The sequence below is a fragment of the Taudactylus pleione genome, unplaced genomic scaffold, assembly GCF_031769625.1.
Source record: "Taudactylus pleione unplaced genomic scaffold, aTauple2 ptg000495l, whole genome shotgun sequence".
NCBI classification, from domain to species: domain Eukaryota; kingdom Metazoa; phylum Chordata; class Amphibia; order Anura; family Myobatrachidae; genus Taudactylus; species Taudactylus pleione.
In genome coordinates this window covers 1,794,456-1,821,654 of record NW_028284897.1, presented here as the reverse complement: position 1 = coordinate 1,821,654, position 27,199 = coordinate 1,794,456, and the positions used below count along the sequence as shown (strand labels likewise).

Genomic DNA, 27,199 nt, shown 5'->3' with positions numbered 1-27,199 from the left:
CCCAGCAGTCACCTCTCCAGTCATCACCCAGACACATCCCCTGGTGTTACTGTATAATGTCCCATTCCCAGCAGTCACCTCTCCAGTTATCACCCAGACACAACCCCTGGTGTTACTGTATAATGTCCCATTCCCAGCAGTCACCTGTCCAGTCAGCAGCTGAATGATCTTGTTGGTGAGTTCCAGGATCTTCTGGTCATTGTGTCTCTCATGTATCAGTGAGTGAGGTGGAGGCACCGTGATGGGTCTCTGGGTCCTGCTCAGTCTTTCTGACACAAAGGGACGGCTGCTGGGTATCTCACACTCACCGGATGTCTTCTTCACTATTGTGTAATCCTGTGTATTGCGAGAGACACAAAATATCACTGCATACACTCCCAGATCCCCTCACCTCCCCAGTCATGTCAGTGCACAACAGGGGGTATAACAGCTGTACAGAGGTGTCAGTAACACAGGGGAGGGGGAAGGGAACAGAAGAGGTTAATAGCACAGGGATAGGACAGCAGGCAGCCCAGGGGACACACAAAGGGTTACACAATACAGAATCCCATCAGTCACTCTGCACAAATGATGAAATGACAAATGACCGCACCTCAGATGTATGTTACATGTGTGACCAGCCTGCCGGCCGTGTGTGTGCAGCGTAGGGTGGGGTGAGACATGTCCTGGGGGATAATCAGTGACACTCTGAGGATCTGGGGACTGTCACAGCCACTGGCTGTCTCTGAGAGAGTCTCTATTGCTCAGGATAACAAGACACCCTGACAGACAGTCTCAGCTCAGGGAGTGCTGCCCTTTGTTACATGGCCTGTCTGTGTCCTTCTCACACATCCTTCCCCAGCTCCTGTTATGTATCATCTGGTATATAGGAGGGTGGTTCAATACATAAAGTAACAAGACCTCTCATTGTGTAAATGTAGTCACCTTCTACATATACGTATAATAAATGGTATGGCCTTAGTACAGATTATTTATCCATATAGTCCCCGTTCTTGTCTAAGCATTTGTTCAAGGCCTGAAGCCAGGACATGATGGATGCTGAATTTCACCATCGGCTGTGAATCACCTTCCACCCAGGTACTTCTTCCATGGTCCAAAGAGATGGAAATGACTTAGGGGTCTATTTACTGAGCAGTGTTAGGAGACAGAGTGAAAAGTGATAAGAAAGTGATAAGGTACCAGCCAATCAGCTCCCAACTGTCATTTTTCAAACAGCCTGTGAGATGACAGTTGGGAGCTGATTGGCTGGCACCTTATCACTTTCTTATCACTTTTCACTCTGTCTCCTAACACTGCTCAGTAAATAAACCCCTAAGTACCAGGTCAGGGCTGTAGGGAGGATGGTCCAGTACCTCCCAATGGTAGCGCAGTAACAAGTCATACATGTGATTGGCTGAGTGGACGTGCTTGGCTGCTCATCTAGAATATATGTCCTGCTGTTATCAAAGGCACCAACCCCAAACCTGTTACCATGACATTATCACCGTTCACCCCAATAAGATCTTGGTGAATTACAGCTGCTGATGTGCCCTTTATACACAGAAATCTCCACTCCAGGACCCAAACCCTCCACTCCTGCAGCCTAACCCTAACACTCACCGTTTGAAGTTGTCGGCATTTTGACCCAACCGGATCCTGCAGACGGTATAGGGCGCATCAGGGTTCTGACTGTCGGGACACAGACTATTTCCCAAATATACATGTGGTGTCCTGTTATTATTATACAGGGGGAGCAGCCTGTGGTGTCCTGTTATTATTATTATACAGGGGACCAGCCTGTGGTGTCCAGTTATTATTATTATTACACAGGGGAGCAGCCTGTGGTGTCCAGTTATTATTATTATTATTATACAGGGGAGCAGCCTGTGGTGTCTTGTTGTTGATGATAATAATAATACCAACAAGACACCACAGGCTGCTCCCTTGTATAATAATAGGACACCACAGGCTGCTCCCCCTGTATAATAATACCAACAAGACACCACAGGCTGCTCCCTTGTATAATAATAATAATAATAGGACACCACAGGCTGCTCCCCCTGTATAATAATAGTAACAGGACACCACAGGCTGCTCCCCCTGTATAATAATAGTAACAGGACACCACAGGCTGCTCCCCCTGTATAATAATAGTAATAACAGGACACCACAGGCTGCTCCCCCTGTATAATAGTAGTAATAACAGGACACCACAGGCTGCTCCCCCTGTATAATAATAGTAATAACAGGACACTACAGGCTGCTCCTCCTGTATAATAATAGTAATAACAGGACACTACAGGCTGCTTCTCCTGTAGAATAGTAATAACAGGACACCACAGGCTGCACCCCCCTGTATAAAAATAGTAATAACAGGACACTACAGGCTGCTCCCCCTGTATAATAATAGTAATAACAGGACACCACAGGCTGCTCCCCCTGTATAATAATAGTAACAGGACACCACAGGCTGCTCCCCCTGTATAATAATAGTAATAACAGGACACCACAGGCTGCTCCCCCTGTATAAAAATAGTAATAACAGGACACTACAGGCTGCTCCCCCTGTATAATAATAGTAATAACAGGACACCACAGGCTGCTCCCCCTGTATAATAAAAGTAACAGGACACCACAGGCTGCTCCCCCTGTATAATAATAGTAATAACAGGACACCACAGGCTGCTCCCCCTGTATAATAATAGTAATAACAGGACACTACAGGCTGCTCCCCCTGTATAATAATAGTAATAACAGGACACCACAGGCTGCTCCCCTTGTATAATAATAGTAATAACAGGACACCACAGGCTGCTCCCCCTGTATAATAATAGTAATAGCAGGACACCACAAGCTGCTCCCCCATATAATAATAGTAACAGGACACTAGAGGCTGCTCCCCCTGTATAAAAATAGTTATAACAGGACACTACAGGCTGCTCCCCCTGTATAATAATAGTAATAACAGGACACCACAGGCTGCTCCCCCTGTATAATAAAAGTAATAACAGGACACCACAGGCTGCTCCCCCTGTATAATAATAGTAACAGGACACCACAGGCTGCTCCCCATGTATAATAATAATAATAACAGGACACCACAGGCTGCTCCCCCTGTATAATAATAGTAATAACAGGACACCACAGGCTGCTCCTCCTGTATAATAATAGTAATAACAGGACACCACAGGCTGCTCCCCTGTATAATAATAGTAATAACAGGACACTACAGGCTGCTCTCCCTGTATAATAATAGTAATAACAGGACACCACAGGCTGCTCCCCCTGTATAATAATAGTAATAACAGGACACCACAGGCTGCTCCCCCTGTATAATAATAGTAGATGACATTACCAGGGATACAGCAGGAGCCGCCGCTAGAACAGGATCACACGGCAGCCGGTCATGTGACGCTGATGCTGCTGCTGGAGTAAGGGGGAGGAGCTCCGGGCACTAGAGCAGGACTCTATGTACAGCTACAGCAAGTGTCCCCAGTGTGCAAAAGAGACGGAGGCGGCGGCCATTTTCCCGAGGCCCAAATCACTTCATGAAGAACAACAGGTGACTATAGATCCCCTTCAGTGTTTGTTCCCTGGAAGTGACGTAGAGTGAGGGCGGAAGTGACGTTACACGCCCATACAGTCTTTCTATCATTCCCAACGACTGCAGATACAGGAAGCAGCAATTGTTGTGTTTGGCAGGAGGTAATTATGTTATTATTCTATAGGCTGAGCAGACTCTTGTGTCACTTTACTGTAGTACAGATGGAGCTGACTCTGGTGCTGCATTGTCATTGTGCAGGAGGGTTGCACTCAAGTCTCCTATTTGTATAATTCAGGTGGCGCAGCCTCAGTTGTTACTATAATACAGGTGGCGCAGACGGTGGCGCAGACCCCGTTGTTACTATAATACAGGTGGCGCAGACTCTGTTGTTACTAATATACAGGTGGTGCAGACACCGTTGTTACTATAATACAGGTGGCGCAGACTCAGTTGTTACTATAATACAGGTGGCGCAGACCCAGTTGTTACTATAATACAGGTGGCGCAGACTCTGTTGTTACTAATATACAGGTGGTGCAGACACCGTTGTTACTATAATACAGGTGGCGCAGACTCAGTTGTTACTATAATACAGGTGGCGCAGACCCAGTTGTTACTATAATACAGGTGGCACAGACTCTGTTGTTACTATAATACAGGTGGCGCAGACTCAGTTGTTACTATAATACAGGTGGCGCAGACTCAGTTGTTACTATAATACAGGTGGCGCAGACTCAGTTACTATAATACAGGTGGCGCAGACCCCGTTGTTACTATAATACAGGTGGCGCAGACTCAGTTGTTACTATAATACAGGTGGCGCAGACTCAGTTACTATAATACAGGTGGCGCAGACCCCGTTGTTACTATAATACAGGTGGCGCAGACTCAGTTGTTACTATAATACAGGTGGCGCAGACTCAGTTACTATAATGCAGGTGGTGCAGACTCCGTTGTTACTATAATACAGGTGGTGCAGACTCCGTTGTTACTATAATACAGGTGGTGCAGACACCGTTGTTACTATAATACAGGTGGCGCAGACTCAGTTGTTACTATAATACAGGTGGCGCAGACCCAGTTGTTACTATAATACAGGTGGCGCAGACTCTGTTGTTACTAATATACAGGTGGTGCAGACACCGTTGTTACTATAATACAGGTGGCGCAGACTCAGTTGTTACTATAATACAGGTGGCGCAGACCCAGTTGTTACTATAATACAGGTGGCGCAGACTCTGTTGTTACTATAATACAGGTGGCGCAGACTCAGTTGTTACTATAATACAGGTGGCGCAGACTCAGTTGTTACTATAATACAGGTGGCGCAGACTCAGTTACTATAATACAGGTGGCGCAGACCCCGTTGTTACTATAATACAGGTGGCGCAGACTCAGTTGTTACTATAATACAGGTGGCGCAGACTCAGTTACTATAATACAGGTGGCGCAGACCCCGTTGTTACTATAATACAGGTGGCGCAGACTCAGTTGTTACTATAATACAGGTGGCGCAGACTCAGTTACTATAATGCAGGTGGTGCAGACTCCGTTGTTACTATAATACAGGTGGTGCAGACTCCGTTGTTACTATAATACAGGTGGTGCAGACTCAGTTGTTACTATAATAAAGGTGGCGCAGACCCCGTTGTTACTATAATACAGGTGGCGCAGACTCAGTTGTTACTATAATACAGGTGGCGCAGACCCTGTTGTTACTATAATACAGGTGGCGCAGACTCTGTTGTTACTAATATACAGGTGGTGCAGACTCTGTTGTTACTATAATACAGGTGGTGCAGACCCCGTTGTTACTATAATACAGATGGCGCAGACTCAGTTGTTGTTATAATACAGGTGGCGCAGACCCCATTGCTTCTATAATACAGGTGGTGCAGACTCCGTTGTTACTATTATACAGGTGGTGCAGACCCCGTTGTTGCCATATCACAGGTGGCGCAGACCCCATTGTTACTCTAATACAGGTGGCACAGACCCTGATGTTACTATAATACAGGTGGTGCAGACTCCATTGCTTCTATAATACAGATGGTGCAGACTCCGTTGTTACTATTATACAGGTGGTGCAGACCCCGTTGTTGCCATATCACAGGTGGCGCAGACCCCGTTGTTACTCTAATACAGGTGGTGCAGACCCCGATGTTACTATAATACAGGTGGTGCAGACTCAGTTGTTACTATAATAAAGGTGGTGCAGACTCCGTTATTACTATAATACAGGTGGCGCAGACTCCGTTATTACTATAATACAGGTGGCGCAGACTCCGTTGTTACTATAATACAGGTGGCGCAGACTCTGTTGTTACTATAATACAGGTGGCGCAGACCCCGTTGTTACTATAATACAGGTGGGGCAGACTCCGTTGTTACTATAATACAGGTGGCGCAGACTCAGTTGTTACTATAATACAGGTGGCGCAGACCCCGTTGTTACTATAATACAGGTGGCGCAGACTCCGTTGTTACTATAATACAGGAGGCGCAGACTCAGTTGTTACTATAATAAAGGTGACACAGACCCCTTTGTTACTATAATACAGTTGGCGCAGACCCCGTTGTTACTATAATACAGATGGCACAGACCCCGTTGTTGCCATATCACAGGTGGCGCAGACCCCGTTGTTCCTATAATACAGGTGGTGCAGACCCCGTTGTTACTATAATACAGGTGGCACAGACCCCGTTGTTACTATAATACAGGTGGCGCAGACCCTGTTACTATAATACAGGTGGCGCAGACCCCGTTGTTACTATAATACAGATGGCACAGACCCCGTAGTTACTATAATACAGGTGGCGCAGACCCCGTTGTTACTATAATACAGGTGGTGCAGACCCCGTTGTTACTATAATACAGGTGGCACAGACCCCGTTGTTACTATAATGCAGGTGGCGCAGACCCCGTTGCTGTTATAATACAGGTGACGCAGACCTTGCTTGGTAACTGGTTGCTCTGATGCGTAGGGATAGGGATTATAAAATGGGTCAGCAGGATTTTGTAAATATATGGAATTCTCCTGAACGGCTCAGCTCACTGCAGCGCCCCCTGCCTCTGTATAACTCTCAGTGCACATCCTCATTTGGGGACTTGGGACTGGACATCGGAAGCCAACCATCAAATGTTTGAAACTTTCGATGTGAAGGTAACTAACCATCGCATCAAAAGAATTCAATGGTAAAACTATTTATATGATATGTACATACACAATAATAACTGCAGCTTGGTAGGCAGGGGGTGGGATTGGGGTCTGGAGTAACAACATAATACTGTACTCTCTAATGTGCGGATTCAGTCTTTGTATATAAATGAAGGGACATAAATAAGGGAACAAGAAACCAGTGACTTACTGTACAATACAATGCAGGACAAGGGTTATACACATTGCTGCATTAGTGATCAGAGTACTCAGATACACAACAAGGCATGTTAGGTGCTCTAGTGGGGAGTGAGAAGTATAAGTAAAGAGAAGCACAAGAGGGATGAGGGCCCTGCTCGTCAGAGCTTACATTCTAATGGCTGTCCCTGCGTTATGCGGCGGGAACTGTAGGGTACACTACATACCCAGGATAAACCCATGAAGATTCCCTGATGCAGGCAGCAGACAAGGAGCCAGGGGAGTCATAGCTATTAGCAATTAAAAAAAGCCACCATAGGAACACCATTGAATGATTACCACCCGATGGTGACAAACAATCGAAGGCCGCCATCGAATGGTAAAAACCACTACCATAAAAACAAACATTGATGGTGAGTAAACATTAGATGTCAGGGTCCATCCCTAGTGTGACAGGCAGAAATTACAGCCTCCTCGTATGAAGCTGCTCAGGGCAGAGTGGAGCCTGGGAGCCCTGCACAGAGACAGCTCTGCTCCTTGGCACAATCTGCATACACGGTGGGGATACATGCACCCTCACCACTACCGTGCCTTCTCTATCACTGCACATTGTGACCAGATCTGTGGGTTGGGTTACCACCTTTTCATTTTATGGGCAAAAACAGCACTTTATATGCTATAAAGGCCCCTCGTGCTCTTTTATATGACTTAGAGCCCCATTGTGCCCTTTTATAAGTCTCAGCGGACAGTCGCACCCCTTCATATGCCTGAAAGCCCCCTTATGCCGCTATATGCCAGCCGAGAGGCCACACGTGCCTTTATATACCTCGGAGCGTTCTCACCCCCTTTTTATCTCTATGAACCCACTTGCACCCCTTTGTATTGGTGGCCTGCAAGTGGGACTAAGTGATATGCAGCTGACATCGATAAACAGGAAGAGGTGCCAGTATGGAGCTCCAGTATGTTAGCCTGCCTTTCTGGGTGCTCAAACAGAGCTAGAGTATGTTTGCCATCTATTCTGGAGAATGGAGTTTTACGTGCATTAGTAATCCGTTCCCGGTGCTGGATTACAGCTCTGATACCCTTAACCAACCATGGCGGAGGGAGCTCTGAGTATGTTAGCCAGGTGTTTGGGCTGCCAGACTGGAGGTCTGAGTAGTTAGCCAGCAATTCTAGATGCCAGAATAGGGCTACAAGAACCTTGTCCATCCCTTCAAGCTGCCCCAATTAGGTCTCCCAGTGCCTCAGCCATCCATTCTGGGTGCCGGAATAGGGCTCTAAGTTGCCGAGCCGTTCATTCCAGCTGCTGGAATAGGTATTGGAGCAGTAGTTCTATCTGCTTGAGAACAGGTGTTGGGTTACTAATTCCATCTCCGCCAGCTCTCGGAATAGGTTTCTCAGTACCATGGGTGTAACTAGAGCTTTGTGGCCCCACAGTAACCTTTTTGACGGGTCCCTACAAAACACTCACCCAGAGGGGGAGGGCATCTACATACAAGATGTCCACAATAACTAGTCATCCAGTACTCTGCCCCCAATACTGGAACACTGGGGGGCAACATCATCATATCTAGGGAGGGAGCTATTAACCTCTCACCAAGGAAAGCTCAGACCAACCATGGTTACCAAGTCACTAATAGAGGGGGGCACCCAGGAGTGTCAGTGTAACCCCCAATACATGGATCAGTTCCGCTTCCTCGGGCAAATTGCATCAAGTATGTGTTGTGGAGGTCCAGGACTATTGGCCACAAGAGGACCATTGGTGTAACCTCCAGCAATGACGTGTGGTGGTCACTGAGCAGCCCTATGAAGCTGGGTCAGAGGAACGTCTAAGAAACACTGACCTAGACATTATGGCTCTGGGAATGAGGGGACTTAGTGGTCACTCAGTGTATTACATTTATATAGGCAACACGATAGTGTAGTGGACAGCATTTCTACTCTGCTCTGGGGTTGTGAATTCAATTCCCAACCAAGGTCCTGTATGTGTGGATTCTGTATGTTTTTCTGTGTTTGCATTGGTTTCTTCCAGGTGCTCTGGTAGGTTAGTTGGCTTCTTTCATAAATACCCCTGGTGTGTGTATGGGCTGTCCATGTGGTAGGAAATGTAGATTGTAAGCTCCCCTGGGGCAGGGACAGATGTGACTAAATATTCCCTGTAAAGCACTGTGTAATATGTGCGCACTACATAGATAACTGGTAAGAAATTGCTTCTAATAATTATATTTATTCCTAGATTTCTGTGCAGTGAGGAGTCAGATCTTGATCAATGAAGATGGACAAGGACAGGAGTCACATGACTGAGAGGATACTAAATCTCACCCTGGAGATCATCTACCTGCTGACTGGGGAGGTGAGAGGGTCTGGGAGTGTCACAGTGACATCACTTATATCTATAGTAATAATACAGGGACATGACAGGGGAGGTGAGGGGATCTGGGAGTGTCACAGTGACATCACTTATATCTATAGTAATAATACAGGGACATGACTGGAGAGGTGAGAGGGTCTGAGAGTGTCACAGTGACATCACTTATATCTATAGTAATAATACAGGGACATGACTGGGGAGGTGAGAGGGTCTGGGAGTGTCACAGTGACATCACTTATATCTATAGTAATAATACAGGGACATGACTGGGGAGGTGAGAGGGTCTGGGAGTGTCACAGTGACATCACTTATATCTATAGTAATAATACAGGGACATGACTGGGGAGGTGTGGGGATCTGGGAGTGTCACAGTGACATAACATATCTATAATAATAATACAGGGACATCACTAGGGAGGTAAGGGAATCTGGGAGTGTCACAGTGACATCACTTCTATCTACAGTAATAATACAGGGACATGACTGGGGAGGTGAGGGGATCTGGGAGTGTCACAATGACATCACTTATATCTATAGTAATAATACAGGGACATGACTGGGGAGGTGAGAGGATCTGGGAGTGTCACAGTGACATCACTTATATCTATAGTAATGATACAGGGAGATGAGGGATTCTGGGAGTGTCACTGTGACATCACTTATATCTATAGTAATATCCGAGCAGCAGGGAGTCGGTCTCAGATATAGTATTAATCCCACAGTTCTCACTGGAGTTGGTATTACATTGCTATCAATATATTGTTCTTTTTCTGTCACTTACAAAAAAGTTTTTGGGGTGCAAGAGATACTATATACTCCACATTTTCATATATATGGGAGATTGTTATAAGATTTTTTTTTTTTGTATATTATGCAATTTGATCACCTGAATAAACAGCCTCATTTCGGTGGAGTTTAATTGACCTTCTCATTGATATGTTCCCAATATACAGGATTACACAGTAGTGAAGAAGACTTTCGGTGAGTGTGAGACACCCAGCAGCCGTCCCCGTGTGTCAGTAGGACTGAGCCGGACCCAGAGCCCCATCATGGTGCCTCCACCTCACTCACTGATACATGAGAGACACAATGACCAGAAGATCCTGGAACTCACCAACAAGATCATTCATCTGCTGACAGGAGAGGTGACTGCTGGGAATGGAACATTATACAGTAACATCAGGGGATGTGTCTGGGTGATGACTGGAGAGGTGACTGCTGGGAATGGGACATTATACAGTAACACCAGGGGATGTGTCTGGGTGATGACTGGAGAGGTGACTGCTGGGAATGGGACATTATACAGTAACACCAGGGGATGTGTCTGGGTGATGACTGCTGGCAATGGGACAGTATACAGTAACACCGGGGGATGTGTCTGGGTGCTGACTGGAGAGGTGACTGCTGGGAATGGGACATTATACAGTAACACCAGGGGATGTGTCTGGGTGATGACTGGAGAGGTGACTGCTGGGAATGGGACATTATACAGTAACACCAGGGGATGTGTCTGGGTAATGACTGGAGGGGTGACTGCTGGGAATGGGACATTATACAGTAACACCAGGGGATGTGTCTGGGTGATGACTGGAGGGGTGACTGCTGGGAATGGGACATTATACAGTGACACCAGGGGATGTGTCTGGGTGATGACTGGAGAGGTGACTGCTGGGAATGGGACATTATACAATAACACCAGGGGATGTGTCTAGGTGATGACTGGAGAGGTGACTGCTGGGAATGGGACATTATACAGTAACACCAGGGGATGTGTCTAGGTGGTGACTGCTGGGAATGGGACATTATACAGTAACACCAGGGGATGTGTCTGGGTGATGACTGTATCATTGTGTGTGTCAGGTTCCTATAAGGTGTCAGGTTGTCACTTATCTGTGTCTCCATGCAGGAGGGGGAGTATATAGAGGAACACAGGGGTCTGTACAAGGACGTGATGATGGAGAATCACTGGCCCCTCACATCACTGGGTAAGACGATACTGTCATTCATTGTACAGGGGAGAGCTGGTATGGAGGCCCCCTATATACACAGACACATCACCTGATAATCGCTTATAGATGTGTTCTCATACATCTGTCCTCAATATGCCACACATTGTGATTTGCCTGGCAGCTCACTTAGATCCCGTGCTACTCTGCTAACGTTGGGCGTCTTTCATAGAGATGTGTCCTCAAATCTAACCTAAATAACAGCACGCAGTGCGACTTGCCTGGCATGCATGAACCAACAGGTCCTGTGCTACTAGTATGCACCAGCAGACTGTGCTGATTAATGTGATATGTGACACTTGTATATCTGTTTGCACCTATGTCTTTATATGATGCACAGCTGAACTTGGAATGAAAAAAGCTGCTTTCGCCAGGTTGTAGCACTTCGTATAGAGATTCAGAGACTCAGTCACACACAGATATACATATGTTGCATGTCAATTAATCTGCTGATCACATCGCATTGTGACTTAGACGCATTTTCAGCAAAAATAGTTGCAAAAAAGTCACCTGGCGCTTTGTGTCTAATGGGACTTGGCGCTCCGTAAGGGGCTTTTTGTCTCGACTGCAGCAAAGATGTGTAAGGGCACATCTATATATACAATGTACTCAGTCACTGTGTGTCTCCTACAGATGGACCCAGTAACAGAAATACCCCAGAGAGATGTCCCTGTCCTCATTATTCACAGGATTGTACAGAGAAGAATCACAGGACCCCACAGGAGCATCAGGTAGGTGGGATTTAGGGTCTCACCAGTATACCACAGTGACTGTCACTACATGATGCATAGATAAGCTGTGTGTGTCTTATACACTGATATTATACTGTTTAGTCTCAATTAAATCAGACATTATTGTTATATGGATCATTTAGAGTGAAGATCTTGATGATATTAAGGCAGAAGAGACAGATGGAGGAGAAGACACGCATGTGACTGATAATATGGCAGAAGATATAGAGGGAGAAGAAGAGACGTATGTGAGTGATACAGAGGGAGAAGAAGAGACATATGTGACTGATATGAAGGCAGAAGATATAGAGGGAGAAGAAGAGACGTATGTGACTGATAATATGGCAGAAGATATAGAGGGAGAAGAAGAGACGTATGTGACTGATATGAAGGCAGAAGATATAGAGGGAGAAGAAGAGACGTATGTGACTGATATGAAGGCAGAAGATATAGAGGGAGAAGAAGAGACGTATGTGACTGATATGAAGGCAGAAGATATAGAGGGAGAAGAAGAGACGTATGTGACTGATATGAAGGCAGAAGATATAGAGGGAGAAGAAGGGACGTATGTGACTGATATGAAGGCAGAAGATATAGAGGGAGAAGAAGAGACGTATGTGACTGATATGAAGGCAGAAGATATAGATGGAGAAGAAGAGACGTATGTGAGGGGTGATCAGCAGTGTAAGGAGGAACAAATCCATACAGATATCAGCACAGGTGAGTTATAAACACATTACATATTCTCCTTGCTAAGTCACTACATCAATGTACAAGCTTATGAGGGAATTGTATCTGCACAGTGGGGGAGTCAGGTGCCATCAGCCCCTATTATACTCCTGCTCTCCCCCTTACATCATGTCACTGTGTTTTACCAGCCCAGAGATCTGACCAGTCTCCTCCCCACACTCTATGGTGTATCTCATACATCAGGAGCCATCAGCCCCTATTATACTCATGCTCTCTCCCTCACATCATGTCACTGTGTGTTACCAGCCCAGAGATCTGACCAGTCTCCTCCCCACACTCTATGGTGTATCTCATACATCAGGAGCCATCAGCCCCTATTATACTCATGCTCTCTCCCTCACATCATGTCACTGTGTGTTACCAGCCCAGAGAACTGACCAGTCTCCTCCCCACACTCTCTGGTGTATCTCATACATCAGGAGCCATCAGCCTCTATTATACTCCTGCTCCCCCTCACATCATGTCACTGTGTGTTACCAGCCCTGAGATCTGACCAGTCTCCTCCCCACCACACTCTCTGGTGTATCTCATACATCAAGAGCCATCAGCCCCTATTATACTCCTGCTTTCCCCCTCACATCATGTTACTGTGTGTTACCAGCCCAGAGATCTGACCAGTCTCCTCCCCACACTCTCTGGTGTATCTCATACATCAGGAGCCATCAGCCCCTATTATACTCCTGCTCTCTCCCTCACATCATGTCACTGTGTGTTACCAGCCCAGAGAACTGACCAGTCTCCTCCCCACACTCTCTGGTGTATCTCATACATCAGGAGCCATCAGCCTCTATTATACTCCTGCTCTCTCCCTCACATCATGTCACTGTGTGTTACCAGCCCAGAGAACTGACCAGTCTCCTCCCCACACTCTCTGGTGTATCTCATACATCAGGAGCCATCAGCCTCTATTATACTCCTGCTCTCTCCCTCACATCATGTCACTGTGTGTTACCAGCCCAGAGATCTGACCAGTGTCTCCTCCCTGCACTATAAAACCATATACTCCCACATCACAACAAACTTCATGTATACACACACACCAGCTATAAGCACACACTTATTATTGCACAGTCCTTCCACCAATGCTTGTCTACAATGAATAATTCAACCTATAATAGTACTGTCTATGTGACGCTTTGGAGAGAGGTGGTGAGTCTGAGAGAGTGAGAGTTCCAGTGGTGGGGAGCAGCACAGGCAAAGTCTTGGAGGCAGGAGTGGGAGGATATAATGAGTTGGGCGGAGAGGCGCCAGGCATTGGCAGAGCAAAGTAGGTGATGAGAGAGTGGAGGGAGATGTAGAAAGAGATGAAGGGGGGAGACATAAGGTGGCTTTATAGGTGATTGTAAGGAGCTTGAATGTATTGATGGGGAGGTAGAAGCAGTAGTATGGAGAAGATGAGCTGGACCGCAGCATTGAGGACAGATTACATTGGAGAGAGATGGGTGTTGGGGAGGCCACATAGGAGGAGGTTACAGTAGTCCTGTTTAGAGATGAACAGTGAGTTGATGAGGGTCTTCGTTACCTCTAGGGTGAGAGGGGCTCTGATCCTGGAGATATTTTGAAGGTGGAAGTGGCAAGACTGAGACTGAATTTGGATATTGAAGCAGAGGGCAGAGTTAAGGATATCTCCAAGACAGCAGACTTGTGGGATGTGGTGAGGTTGTCGATGGAGGTGAGGGGACTCTAGATGGTGGGAAAACAATCGGCTCAGTCTTAGACATGTTAAGCTTAAGAAAGCACTGTGATATCCAAGAACATTTGCTCTCATTGTAAATTGTTTATTCTTATACATTTGTTTCCAGTAGATGGACACACAAGCAGGAATACCTCGCAGGGAGATCTCATCGTGTCACCAGATTTTATAATAGAAGATAAGAACATAAGACAAGATTGTCCAGGAGAGACTCCAATTACCCTAAATATACATCCAGCACTTCACAGTGCGGATATGTCATCTTGTCCCTCTAATCATGAGGAACTTTCTCCTGATATTTCAGAACTTGCTACACACAGTACAGCTCATATAGGTAATAGAATATTATCTTGTTCTAAATCTGGTAAAAGTTCTATATGTCGGTCAGTTTCTGTTAGACATCAGAAAAGTCACACAGGTAAGAAACCATTTCCATGCTCTGAGTGTGGAAAATGCTTTACACAGAAATCTGATCTTGTTGCACATCAAAGATGTCACACAGGTGAGAAGCCATTTCTATGTTCTGAGTGTGGAAAATGTTTTACAGTAAAATCTGATCTTGTTACACATCAGAGAACTCACACAGGTGTGAAGTCATTTTCATGTTCTGAGTGTCGTAAATGTTTTACACGTAAATTTGTTCTTGTTACACATAAGAGAACTCATACAGGAGAGAAGCCATTTCAATGCTCTGTGTGTGGGAAATGCTTTACCCAGAAATCTCTTTGTGTTAGACATCAGATTACACACACTGGTGAGAAGCCGTTTACTTGCTCTGAGTGTGGGAAATGTTTTTCATATAAAGCAGCTCTTGTTATACATCAGAGAAGTCACACAGGTGAGAAACCATTTCCATGTTCTGAGTGTGGGAAATGTTTTTCATATAAATCAGGTCTTGATAGTCATCAGAGACATCACACAAGTGTGAAGCAATTTCCATGCTCTGAGTGTGGAAAAGGTTTTACAGTAAAATCTGATCTTGTTAGACATCTGAGAACTCACACAGGTGAGAAACCATTTCCATGTTCTGAGTGTGGGAAATGTTTTTCATATAAATCAGGTCTTGATAGTCATCAGAGAAGTCACACAGGGGAGAAACCATTTTCATGTTCTGAGTGTGGGAAATGTTTTTCATATAAATCAGGTCTTGATAGTCATCAGAGAAGTCACACAGGGGAGATACCATTTCCATGTTCTGAGTGTGGGAAATGTTTTGCACAGAAATCAGATCTTGATAGTCATCAGAGATGTCACACAGGGGAGAAACCATTTCCATGCTCTGAGTGTGGGAAATGTTTTAATCAGAAATCAGCCCTTCATAGACATCATAGAACTAGACACAGGAGAAATACAATTTCAATGAGCTGATATTCATGGACCCAAAGTGCTGCACAGAGCACAATCCAGGTGTGTAGAGGGAAAACACAATGAATAGCATCTGAATAATGAGCACAATAAATACTAATCTGGGGAGACTCATCCTAGTTGGAGTTTCTACAGCCTCATGGGACCCCAATAGTTCCTACCAATTGGCATTTATTGCGCTACCATCATATACAGTTACAGTGTTATCAGCTCTGTATATGTGACCTGCAGACGCTCCTGGTGACTGATCGCAGTGTGGTCTATGCTCTCATTTTATTCACCTATATCACATTTATATGCTTTGGATATTGAATAGCTGCTGAATATTTACACTATGGCCGATTGATGCAACTAATGTATATTAGGTACTGCATCGATACTATATACTGTAATAGCTGTGTATATTAATGTATATAATAAAAGCCTTTGTGTCATACAATATGCTGGATGTACCATTCACTCCCTGAAAGCTCGATTCAGGGAACACAGATGAACATGGTAAAGGGTCACCAGCCGCACAGTGTGTCGCAGCACTTTGCTACCAATCACAGCTGTGGTCCTGAAGACCTGTCACATGTAGGGGTGCAGCATGTGAGGAGGACAAGCAGGGGCGCAGACAGGCTCAGGTACTTATGTGCTAAAGAGGCATTATGGGTGTTTACATTACATACCTTGTTCCCACAAGGGCTCAGTGATACTATGGATCAGGGGTGGCCAACCTGCGGCTCTCGAGCCGCATGAGGCTATTTTGAGCTTTTAATGCAGCTGGGCAGACCCCCATTATTACTGAGAATACTGGTCTCTGAAGCCATCGGAGACTGAAGAAGCCTCTGATCGCTTCAGAGGCCAGCGTTACCAGTAATGCAATGCACAGGTGGCGTCATGATGTCACCCGCGATGTGAGGAGCCCACGCGTCTGCTGGATCCAGTTAGATCCAGCAGGCGGCGGAAGCAGCAGTGACGGCGGGAGTCGGGAGCCCTGATGGCTTGGAGCGGTGCCAGCATGAAAGGAAGTTTCTTCATAGGGGTGTGTGCTGGGAGGGGTAGCTAGTGCTGGGGGCACTTCCTTAGGGGCACGACTACAGGGATATTGCAGGAGGGGCACAGCTAGAGGCGGCATTGCTTAATGGGCACTGCTACAAGGGTCAATGCAGAAGGGGCACAATAGCTGCAGGCATTGCTTAATGGGCCAGCTCCAAATGGTGCATTGCATAAGGGCCACAACTAATGGGGGCATTGCTTAATGGGCACAGCTACAGGGGGCATTGCAGAAGGGGCACAACTACAGAGGGCATTGCATAATGGGCACAGCTACAGGGGCATTGCAGAAGGGGCACAGCTACAAGCGGCATTGCAGAATGGGCACAGCTACAGGGGCATTGCAGAAGGGGCACAGCTACAAGCGGCATTGCAGAATGGACACAGCTACAGGGGACATTGCATAATGGGGGCATTGCTTAATGACCACAACTACTGGGGGCATTGCATAATGTGCAGAGCTACAGGGGGGCACAGCATAATGGGCACTGGCATTCTCAAAGTATTTTATGTGGTTCTGGATTTCAATATGTTTATGTGGATCTGGCTTGTTTCTGTGTATTTTGTGTGGATGTGTGATTTATGTGGATCTGCCTTGTTTATGTGAATGTGTCTATTTCAATGTTTTCTATATTGCTCTGGCTTTTTCTTTCACTCTAGCAGTGAAAATGTATATTGGGAAGATTATGTAAAATGTGTATATTCAATGTCCTGGGCTTGCCCCCAGCGTGACTAAAAAGGGTGGTGTGACACAAGGTCATGCTCCTGCAATGTCATACCAAAGGCGTGTGCACAAAAGTGGGTCGTGGCCTTGTGTCAGCTAGGACACGCGCGTATGCTATCAGCTCTTTCGGTTGACTACATATATTTTTTGGCTCTTTGCCTCCGACTGGTTGGCCACCCATGATAAAGATTGAGTCCTGTGCTTAGATGTTGGTGTAGTCAGCCTGGTCAGCTGGACCTGTATATGGGGCCATAACTGCAACTCTTTCTGTACAAATAGGGGTTACATGACTTGTGTGCGGAGTCTGTTACCCGTATTCCCAAATGTGTAGGTAACACAATACCAGGATGACATGAATAACTGATGGAGGAGACCAGCCTACAATGATGGGATGTACAGGATAGGACATGTAATTCTCTCTGTATTTAGGTCTGTTACCCGTATTCCCCATATGTGTAGGTAACACAATACTAGGATGACATGAATAACTGATAGAGGAGACCAGCCTACAGTGCTGGAATGTGCAGGATAAGACATGTAATTCTCTGTATTTAGGTCTGTTACCTGTATTCCCCTGATGTGTAGGTAACACAATACCAGGATGACATGAATAACTGATGGAGGAGACCAGCCTACAATGATGGAATGTGCAGGATAAGACATGTAATTCTCTCTGTATTTATGTCTGTTACCCGTATTCCCCACATGTGTAGGTAACACAATACCAGGATGACATGAATAACTGATGGAGGAGACCAGCCTACAATGATGGAATGTGCAGGATAAGACATGTAATTCTCTCTGTATTTAGGTCTGTTACCCGTATTCCCCACATGTGTAGGTAACACAATACCAGGATGACATGAATAACTGATGGAGACCAGCCTACAATGATGGGATGTACAGGATAAGACATGTAATTATCTCTGTATTTAGGTCTGTTACCTGTATTCCCCTGATGTGTAGGTAACAGAATACCAGGATGACATGAATAACTGATAGAGGAGACCAGCCTACAATGCTAGAATGTGCAGGATAAGACATGTAATTCTCTCTGTATTTAGGTCTGTTACCCATATTCCCCACATGTGTAGGTAACACAATACCAGGATGACATGAATAACTGATAGGAGACCAGCCTATAATGATGGGATGTGCAGGATAAGACATGTAATTCTCTGTATTTAGGTCTGTTCAGCAGTAATAGATGTACCACTAAAACACATTGCGGTTAGAGTGGTGTAACTAGTGGTATATTTCCTGTAATAGGTAAAGAAGATACATGTGGTAGTGCAGTGGCGGGCTGGGCCGGGGGGCAGGGTGCCATGTGCCCGCGGGCCGGTGCAGTCTGTGTCACTGTGACACAGACTGCACCGCGTTTGTAGCGCTGACCGGACGGCTATGCGAGCGGCCAGGAGGCCGCTCTGAAAAACAAGGACGGCCCTGATTCAGAGCGAGCGCTCTTTCAGAGCGTCCGGCTCTGAATCAGGCCCTCAGTCCTTTCGGACCTTCCATCCTCAGAGTAAGGCCAAGGGTCAGTCCTTTCCCAGACCGTCTGGAACTAAGAAAGTCACAAAGCCCAAGAAGAGGCTTGGAGTGCTAGGCGTCCAGCTGCCAAGCCCGATGCCAAACCCTCAGCCTGACAGGACGGGCCTCTCCTTGGGGGACCCGAAGATGGGAGGCCGACTTCAGTTCACCCAGTGTTGGTGTCATACAACGACAGGCACATGGGTAAGGGAAGTAGCAGGATTACTATGGCGACAACACCTCATCAGTAGGGTAAAACTAACCTGTCTCACGACGGTCTAAACCCAGCTCACGTTCCCTATTAGTGGGTGAACCATCCAACGCTTGGTGAATTCTGCTTCACAATGATAGGAAGAGCCGACAGCGAAGGATCAAAAAGCGACGTCGCTATGGGTACGCCCTTTCCTTTCAATACAGGCCTCCTCATCAATTCTGCCTTATGGGACATCAGATGGATCAGGAAAAGGCATTGGAACTGAAGAACGTTATTCGATCTATGCTTCTACAGGGAGTTATAGTTACGGTACCTACTCCCCAGAGGGGAATGGGGTATTATCCCACTCTATTTTTGTTTCCAAAACTGAATGGTACATACAGGCCTATCCTAAATTTCAAGTCCCTAAACAAATTTCTCTGAGTGCCTCGGTTCAAAATGGAATCCCTGCGGTCAATTATACTGGCTATGGTACCTGGGGATGTTATGGTGTCTCTGGACATACAGGATGCCTACATGCACGTCCTGATAGCTGCGGCTGACCAGAAGTACCTCAGGTTCGCAGTGTTACATCAACACTTCGTTTCAGGCCCTGCCGTTTGAACTGTCCACGGCACCCAGAGTGTTCACCAAACTTATGGCGGTAATGGCGGCCCGACTGTGGCTGCAGGGGGTCCGTCTTTTACCCTGCCTGGACAACCTGTTATTGCTAGCCAGGTCTCGGAATTGCTTCTTCAGCATCTACAGCTGACAATAACAGAGTTACAGAGCCACGGTTGGTTGATCAACTGGAAGATGTCTTCACTGACGCCCTCACAGAGGATGTTACATCTGGGGACATTGTTGGATTCTCAACAACAGTGGATTTTCTTAACTAGGGACAAGATAACCACATTGCAGCAGCGGTTTCGCAGCTGTCTGAACAGTCACCGGGTGTCGATGCACTCTGCAATGCAGTTACTGGGCTCCATGGTGTCGACCTTCAACATGATGGTTTCATTCCCGGCCTCTACAGACTCTGATCCTTTCCAGATGGGATGGATCTCCATGCCAGATAAGAACACAGACATTGGTACCGTCTCTGGAGGTATGTCTGTCTCTAACTTGGTGGCTGCTCACAAGTCACCTTACCAAGGGCCATCCCTTTTGGATTCTGGAATGGATCCTTCTTACAACGGACGCCTGTCCCCGGGGTTGGGGTGCAGTGACAGGTTCACACCTCTTCCAGGGAAGGTGGTCAATAGAGGAGTCAGTACTTCCAATAATCATATTGGAACTCAGGGTGGTTCTAAGGGCTCTTCAACAAGCAAGGCTCATACTTCATGGAAATCCTGTGCAAGTCCAGTCAGACAAGGCCACCACAGTGGCCTATATAAACCGCCAAGGAGGCACTCAAAGCTGGGCGGCACTGATAGAGGTGTCCCGCATCCTGACTTGGGCGGAGGTAATATACCAGCCATATCGGCGGTGTTTATCCCGGGAGTACTAAACTGGGAAGCGGACTTCCTAAGCCATCACGACGTACACCCAGGGGAGTGGTCACTTCACCAGGAAGTATTTCAGCTTCTGGTGAACAAGTGGGGTCTTCCCGAAGTAGATCTAATGGCATCTCGGCTCAACCACATGCTGCCATGGTACGGCTCCAGGACAAGAGACGTGGAGGCTCTGCTGGTAGACACTCTGTCGGTCAAATGGACCTTCCAGTTCACGTATTTGTTCCCTCCATTCTCCCGTCTGCCTCTGGTGATCCGGAAGTTCAAGCAAGAAGGTATGCTGATGCTGGTGGCACCAGCATGGCCCAGACGTCACTGATACGCAGATCTTCAGAGTCTATCAATAGACACTCCGATGCTGTTGCCACAACATCTGGACTTGTTGTCTCAAGGTCCTTGTCTCTACCCAGACCTGAGTCATCTGTCTTTGACGGCTTGGCTCTTGAGACTACCTTCTTGAGTTCCAGGGGTTTTTCCAGCTCGGTGGTAAACATCATGCTTAGAGCTCGCAAGCCTGCTTCTGCGAGGATTATAGAGTGTGGCACACCTTCTTTGAATGGTGTCGTCCCAGAGGTTATAATCCTTGGACATTTGGATTATCCAGGATTTTGTGAGAGTGTGATACTTTATGTGTTCCAGAAATTCTTCCTTCTCTCTTCTCCTCCTCCGGCCATTGTCTTGTTACGAAACTGAGGTGCCTTGGCTTGGGGGCGGGGTATAGGAGAGGGGCCCGGTGCATCCTGGGAGCACAAGTTTAACTATGAGGTGCCCGATGACTGACATCATCAACCTATAGCCCAAGGTCTCCTGTGGATACCTATGGACGTTCAGTTGTCCAAAAAATCGACCCGTGTGTACGCACCATTAGAAATAACTTTTGCAAATAGAGGAAGATAAGGGGATTACCAATGCTGGGCTATGGTGGCCCTGGCAGATACTATAATGTGACCAAGGACATAGCAGGCAGATTTAGGAACAGTGGAAGGATACCAATGTAGGAGGGCTATGGGGGGGGTCTGGGGTTAAGGTGAGGCCTAATACATCATATATAAGGGTAAACACTTACAACCAAAAAGAGTGTAGAACAGGACATTCCCAAAAACATGGAAAATAGAGCCGTCTTAGCGGCAGAGACGCCAGCAAAATGTTGACGTCGCAGGCCATATCTTATGGAGTTTAGAGGGAGTGAAGTACAATCTATTTAAGAGCTTGACAGCATTTCAGTATGATTGGTGCATTTAGAGAGGGAGAAGGAAGAAAGGTGAATAGATTCCCACTGTTTAATGGTGAAAGTACATTGGAGATCAGTCTCCCACTTAAGTTGAACTAGGGACTTATCCGTCAATACCAGTACGATGGCATCACGGGAAGGTCTAGTCAACCTGCCTAGAACTCGATCCGTGGGTGATTGAAACACATTGGGATCTGTATACATACTATAAACCCAGTGTTTAAGTTGAAGGTGATAGAACCAGGACGAGGGACTTAAATTCAATTTAACACAAAGGTCAGACAATGGTAAGATGGAAGATGGGAAAAGGAAATCTGTCAGAGACCTGATACCTAGGCGCATCCAATAAGAGATATGCAGATGGGGCAGAGTTCTATCTAATGCCTGGAGGGAAACATTCCTTTTGAGATTGGTAAACTCAAAATGGGTCTTGTGCTTAAGATCCCAAACTAGGTAATCGAGGACAGCTGCGGGGAACAGTGGAGGGTGTGGACGGAGCTGACTGGGTAGCCAAGGAAGGTCAGGGAGAGGGAAACCTTTAACGAGAGCATGTTCCAAATCCACCCAGGACTTAAAATGAGGGGGCAGAAACCAGTCACATAATTGGGAGAGTAGGACAGTCTCATGATATCTAATAAGATCAGGAAGGGTAAGACACCCTGCGGTTCTGAGTGAATCGTAACATTATAAGCCATTCTGGGGGGCTTACGTTTCCACACATAAGAAAACATCAATCATCTCATCTGTTGTAGTAATGTACGGGGGATTGCATAGGGAATGGCACAAAATATGTACATCAGTTTTGGTAACAACATAATTTTAAACGCCGCCAGACGGCCTAACCAGGAGACATCGTGACACATCCAAGCTGTGGCTAAGGACGTCAACTGTGTCAATAAGGGGATGTAATAAACCTTGTGAACATTTTTAATGCTAGAGGGAAGGAGAAGTTTGGGGAAGGCCGTTTCTATTCCAACATGACTGCCCAAGTGCAAAAAAGCAAGGATTATAAAGACATGGTTTGATATGGTGGAAGAACTTGACTGGCCCACACTGAGCCCTGACATCAACCCCATCGAGCACCTTCGGGTTGAACTGGAATGGAGATTGTGAGGAGTTATCATCCAACATCAGTGCCTGACCTCACAAATGCTCTACAGAATGAATGGGTACAAATTCCCACAGAAACCCCCCAAACACTTGCAGAAAGCCTTCTAAGAAGAGCTGAAGCTGTTATAGCTGCAAAAGGGGGACCAACTCCATATTACAGTATATGTATTACAGTCCCTGTTGGTATAATGATCAGGCATCTGAATACTTTTCTCCATATAGTGTGTAGAGATAGATATATAATACTTTTCTCCATATAGTGTGTAGAGATAGATATATAATACTGTTTTCCATATAGTGTGTAGATATAAATGTGTGTGTGTGTGAATAAATGGGATTATTGACACCCATTTAGGTAATGAAGGGAAGGTGAAAAGAATTTTACAAAAACCTAATTGTGTAAAACAATTATGATGATCAACATTGCATTTTACAAATAGAAGTATAATAAATAAGTATATTCCTGATATATTACTGTAATTCTCTTACATGTAATAGGGAGAGGTGTCTGCCATAAATTTATCTATCCCTATCTTCATTTTCCAATCTGATTTTGGTGTCAATTTTCTTAATATCAAACACAAATACCAAATCTTATGTCAGAATAAGGATAAAAATAGTCCCAATATTCACCAACATAAGACAAATTGAAGTAATTGTTCCTTATATTTAAGTGGAATGGGACAGATTTAAGTAATTGTTCCTAAGCAGATGTGGGGGAGCCCCCTCCACTAATAGGATTGTTTGTGAAATATTAGTTGTTTTTAAAATAATTCTTTTAAATCCCCAGGATTACATGAGAAATGCCGTATAATTGTTCTCCTCATTTAGGCCCACTGGTGCCCAGGTGCCCATTACACATATGAGTCTTGTTTCTCATCTTAATAGTTCACTATCGATATCGCTCCCTCTAATGTCCATGTTATTTTCCTCATGCCAAATGCTGTTATCCCATTAGGGTTACTTTGTGGTATAGTATAAAATGTCTGTCCCCTGGTGTTAGTACATTAGGGTTACTTTGTGGTATAGTATAAGATGTCTATCCCCTGGTGTTAGTCCATTAGGGTTACTTTGTGGTATAGTATAAGATGTCTGTCCCCTGGTGTTATCCCATTAGGGTTACTTTGTGGTATAGTATAAAATGTCTATCCCCTGGTGTTAGTACATTAGGGTTACTTTGTGGTATAGTATAAAATGTCTATCCCCTGGTGTTAGTCCATTAGGGTTACTTTGTGGTATAGTATAAAATGTCTATCCCCTGGTGTTAGTCCATTAGGGTTACTTTGTGGTATAGTATAAAATGTCTATCCCCTGGTGTTAGTCCATTAGGGTTACTTTGTGGTATAGTATAAGATGTCTGTCCCCTGGTGTTAGTCCATTAGGGTTACTTTGTGGTATAGTATAAAATGTCTGTCCCCTGGTGTTAGTACATTAGGGTTACTTTGTGGTATAGTATAAAATGTCTGTCCCCTGGTGTTAGTACATTAGGGTTACTTTGTGGTATAGTATAAAATGTCTGTCCCCTGGTGTTAGTACATTAGGGTTACTTTGTGGTATAGTATAAAATGTCTATCCCCTGGTGTTAGTCCAGTAGGGTTACTTTGTGGTATAGTATAAGATGTCTATCCCCTGGTGTTAGTACATTAGGGTTACTTTGTGGTATAGTATAAGATGTCTATCCCCTGGTGTTAGTCCATTAGGGTTACTTTGTGGTATAGTATAAGATGTCTATCCCCTGGTGTTAGTACATTAGGGTTACTTTGTGGTATAGTATAAGATGTCTATCCCCTGGTGTTAGTCCATTAGGGTTACTTTGTGGTATAGTATAAGATGTCTATCCCCTGGTGTTAGTACATTAGGGTTACTTTGTGGTATAGTATAAGATGTCTATCCCCTGGTGTTAGTACATTAGGGTTACTTTGTGGTATAGTATAAGATGTCTATCCCCTGGTGTTAGTACATTAGGGTTACTTTGTGGTATAGTATAAGATGTCTATCCCCTGGTGTTAGTCCATTAGGGTTACTTTGTGGTATAGTATAAAATGTCTGTCCCCTGGTGTTAGTCCATTAGGGTTACTTTGTGGTATAGTATAAGATGTCTGTCCCCTGGTGTTAGTACATTAGGGTTACTTTGTGGTATAGTATAAGATGTCTGTCCCCTGGTGTTAGTACATTAGGGTTACTTTGTGGTATAGTATAAGATGTCTGTCCCCTGGTGTTAGTACATTAGGGTTACTTTGTGGTATAGTATAAGATGTCTATCCCCTGGTGTTAGTCCATTAGGGTTACTTTGTGGTATAGTATAAAATGTCTATCCCCTGGTGTTAGTCCATTAGGGTTACTTTGTGGTATAGTATAAAATGTCTATCCCCTGGTGTTAGTCCATTAGGGTTACTTTGTGGTATAGTATAAGATGTCTATCCCCTGGTGTTAGTCCATTAGGGTTACTTTGTGGTATAGTATAAGATGTCTGTCCCCTGGTGTTAGTACATTAGGGTTACTTTGTGGTATAGTATAAAATGTCTATCCCCTGGTGTTAGTACATTAGGGTTACTTTGTGGTATAGTATAAAATGTCTATCCCCTGGTGTTAGTACATTAGGGTTACTTTGTGGTATAGTATAAAATGTCTATCCCCTGGTGTTAGTACATTAGGGTTACTTTGTGGTATAGTATAAGATGTCTATCCCCTGGTGTTAGTACATTAGGGTTACTTTGTGGTATAGTATAAGATGTCTATCCCCTGGTGTTAGTACATTAGGGTTACTTTGTGGTATAGTATAAGATGTCTGTCCCCTGGTGTTAGTACATTAGGGTTACTTTGTGGTATAGTATAAAATGTCTGTCCCCTGGTGTTAGTACATTAGGGTGACATTTGTGGTATAGTATAAAATGTCTATCCCCTGGTGTTAGTCCATTAGGGTTACTTTGTGGTATAGTATAAAATGTCTATCCCCTGGTGTTAGTCCAGTAGGGTTACTTTGTGGTATAGTATAAGATGTCTATCCCCTGGTGTTAGTACATTAGGGTTACTTTGTGGTATAGTATAAGATGTCTATCCCCTGGTGTTAGTACATTAGGGTTACTTTGTGGTATAGTATAAGATGTCTATCCCCTGGTGTTAGTCCATTAGGGTTACTTTGTGGTATAGTATAAGATGTCTATCCCCTGGTGTTAGTACATTAGGGTTACTTTGTGGTATAGTATAAGATGTCTATCCCCTGGTGTTAGTCCATTAGGGTTACTTTGTGGTATAGTATAAAATGTCTATCCCCTGGTGTTAGTCCATTAGGGTTACTTTGTGGTATAGTATAAGATGTCTGTCCCCTGGTGTTAGTACATTAGGGTGACATTTGTGGTATAGTATAAAATGTCTATCCCCTGGTGTTAGTCCATTAGGGTTACTTTGTGGTATAGTATAAAATGTCTATCCCCTGGTGTTAGTCCAGTAGGGTTACTTTGTGGTATAGTATAAGATGTCTATCCCCTGGTGTTAGTCCATTAGGGTTACTTTGTGGTATAGTATAAGATGTCTATCCCCTGGTGTTAGTACATTAGGGTTACTTTGTGGTATAGTATAAAATGTCTGTCCCCTGGTGTTAGTACATTAGGGTGACATTTGTGGTATAGTATAAAATGTCTATCCCCTGGTGTTAGTGGCCCCATCAGTTGTTGGTCACGTTTGGCATTGTGTATGTTCCCCAGGTGTTCCAAAGTCCTCTTTTTCAGTGGTCCTCTCATTATTCTTGCATGGGCATTGTACATTATAGATAATTGCTGCTGTGTTACAGGTAATATATTAATATATGTACCATGTTTTGTTCTACCTATCACATTATTATTAGTAGGTACCATCACTGGGCACACCTTACATGTACCACATTGCATGGATCCTTTTTTAGATAATACAGATTTTTGACACTACTCATACTGTATACTTTAATTTTATTCCAAATGTATAAATGTCTAACCTATTTTATTATGGAATAAGATACTCCAGTTGTCTCAGAACTAATTTCAGCATGATCCTAAAAGAAATGTCCCATTAAACTACATTTCCCATGAGAA

General features: G+C 45.0%; 1 protein-coding gene across 1 annotated transcript in view; it reads left to right on the top strand.

The window, feature by feature from the left end:
- Positions 1-16,223, top strand: part of LOC148502512 (uncharacterized) — a 62,967-nt gene extending 46,744 nt beyond the window's left edge. Inside the window, exons 6-11 of the mRNA XM_088449792.1 lie at positions 9,146-9,232; positions 10,204-10,395; positions 11,157-11,235; positions 11,890-11,987; positions 12,131-12,707; positions 14,540-16,223. Coding sequence (XP_088305918.1) covers positions 9,146-9,232; positions 10,204-10,395; positions 11,157-11,235; positions 11,890-11,987; positions 12,131-12,707; positions 14,540-15,798 — 2,292 coding nt within the window. The 3' untranslated portion in view covers positions 15,799-16,223. The remainder of the gene's footprint in view (positions 1-9,145; positions 9,233-10,203; positions 10,396-11,156; positions 11,236-11,889; positions 11,988-12,130; positions 12,708-14,539) is intronic.
- Positions 16,224-27,199: the final 10,976 nt, after the last annotated feature.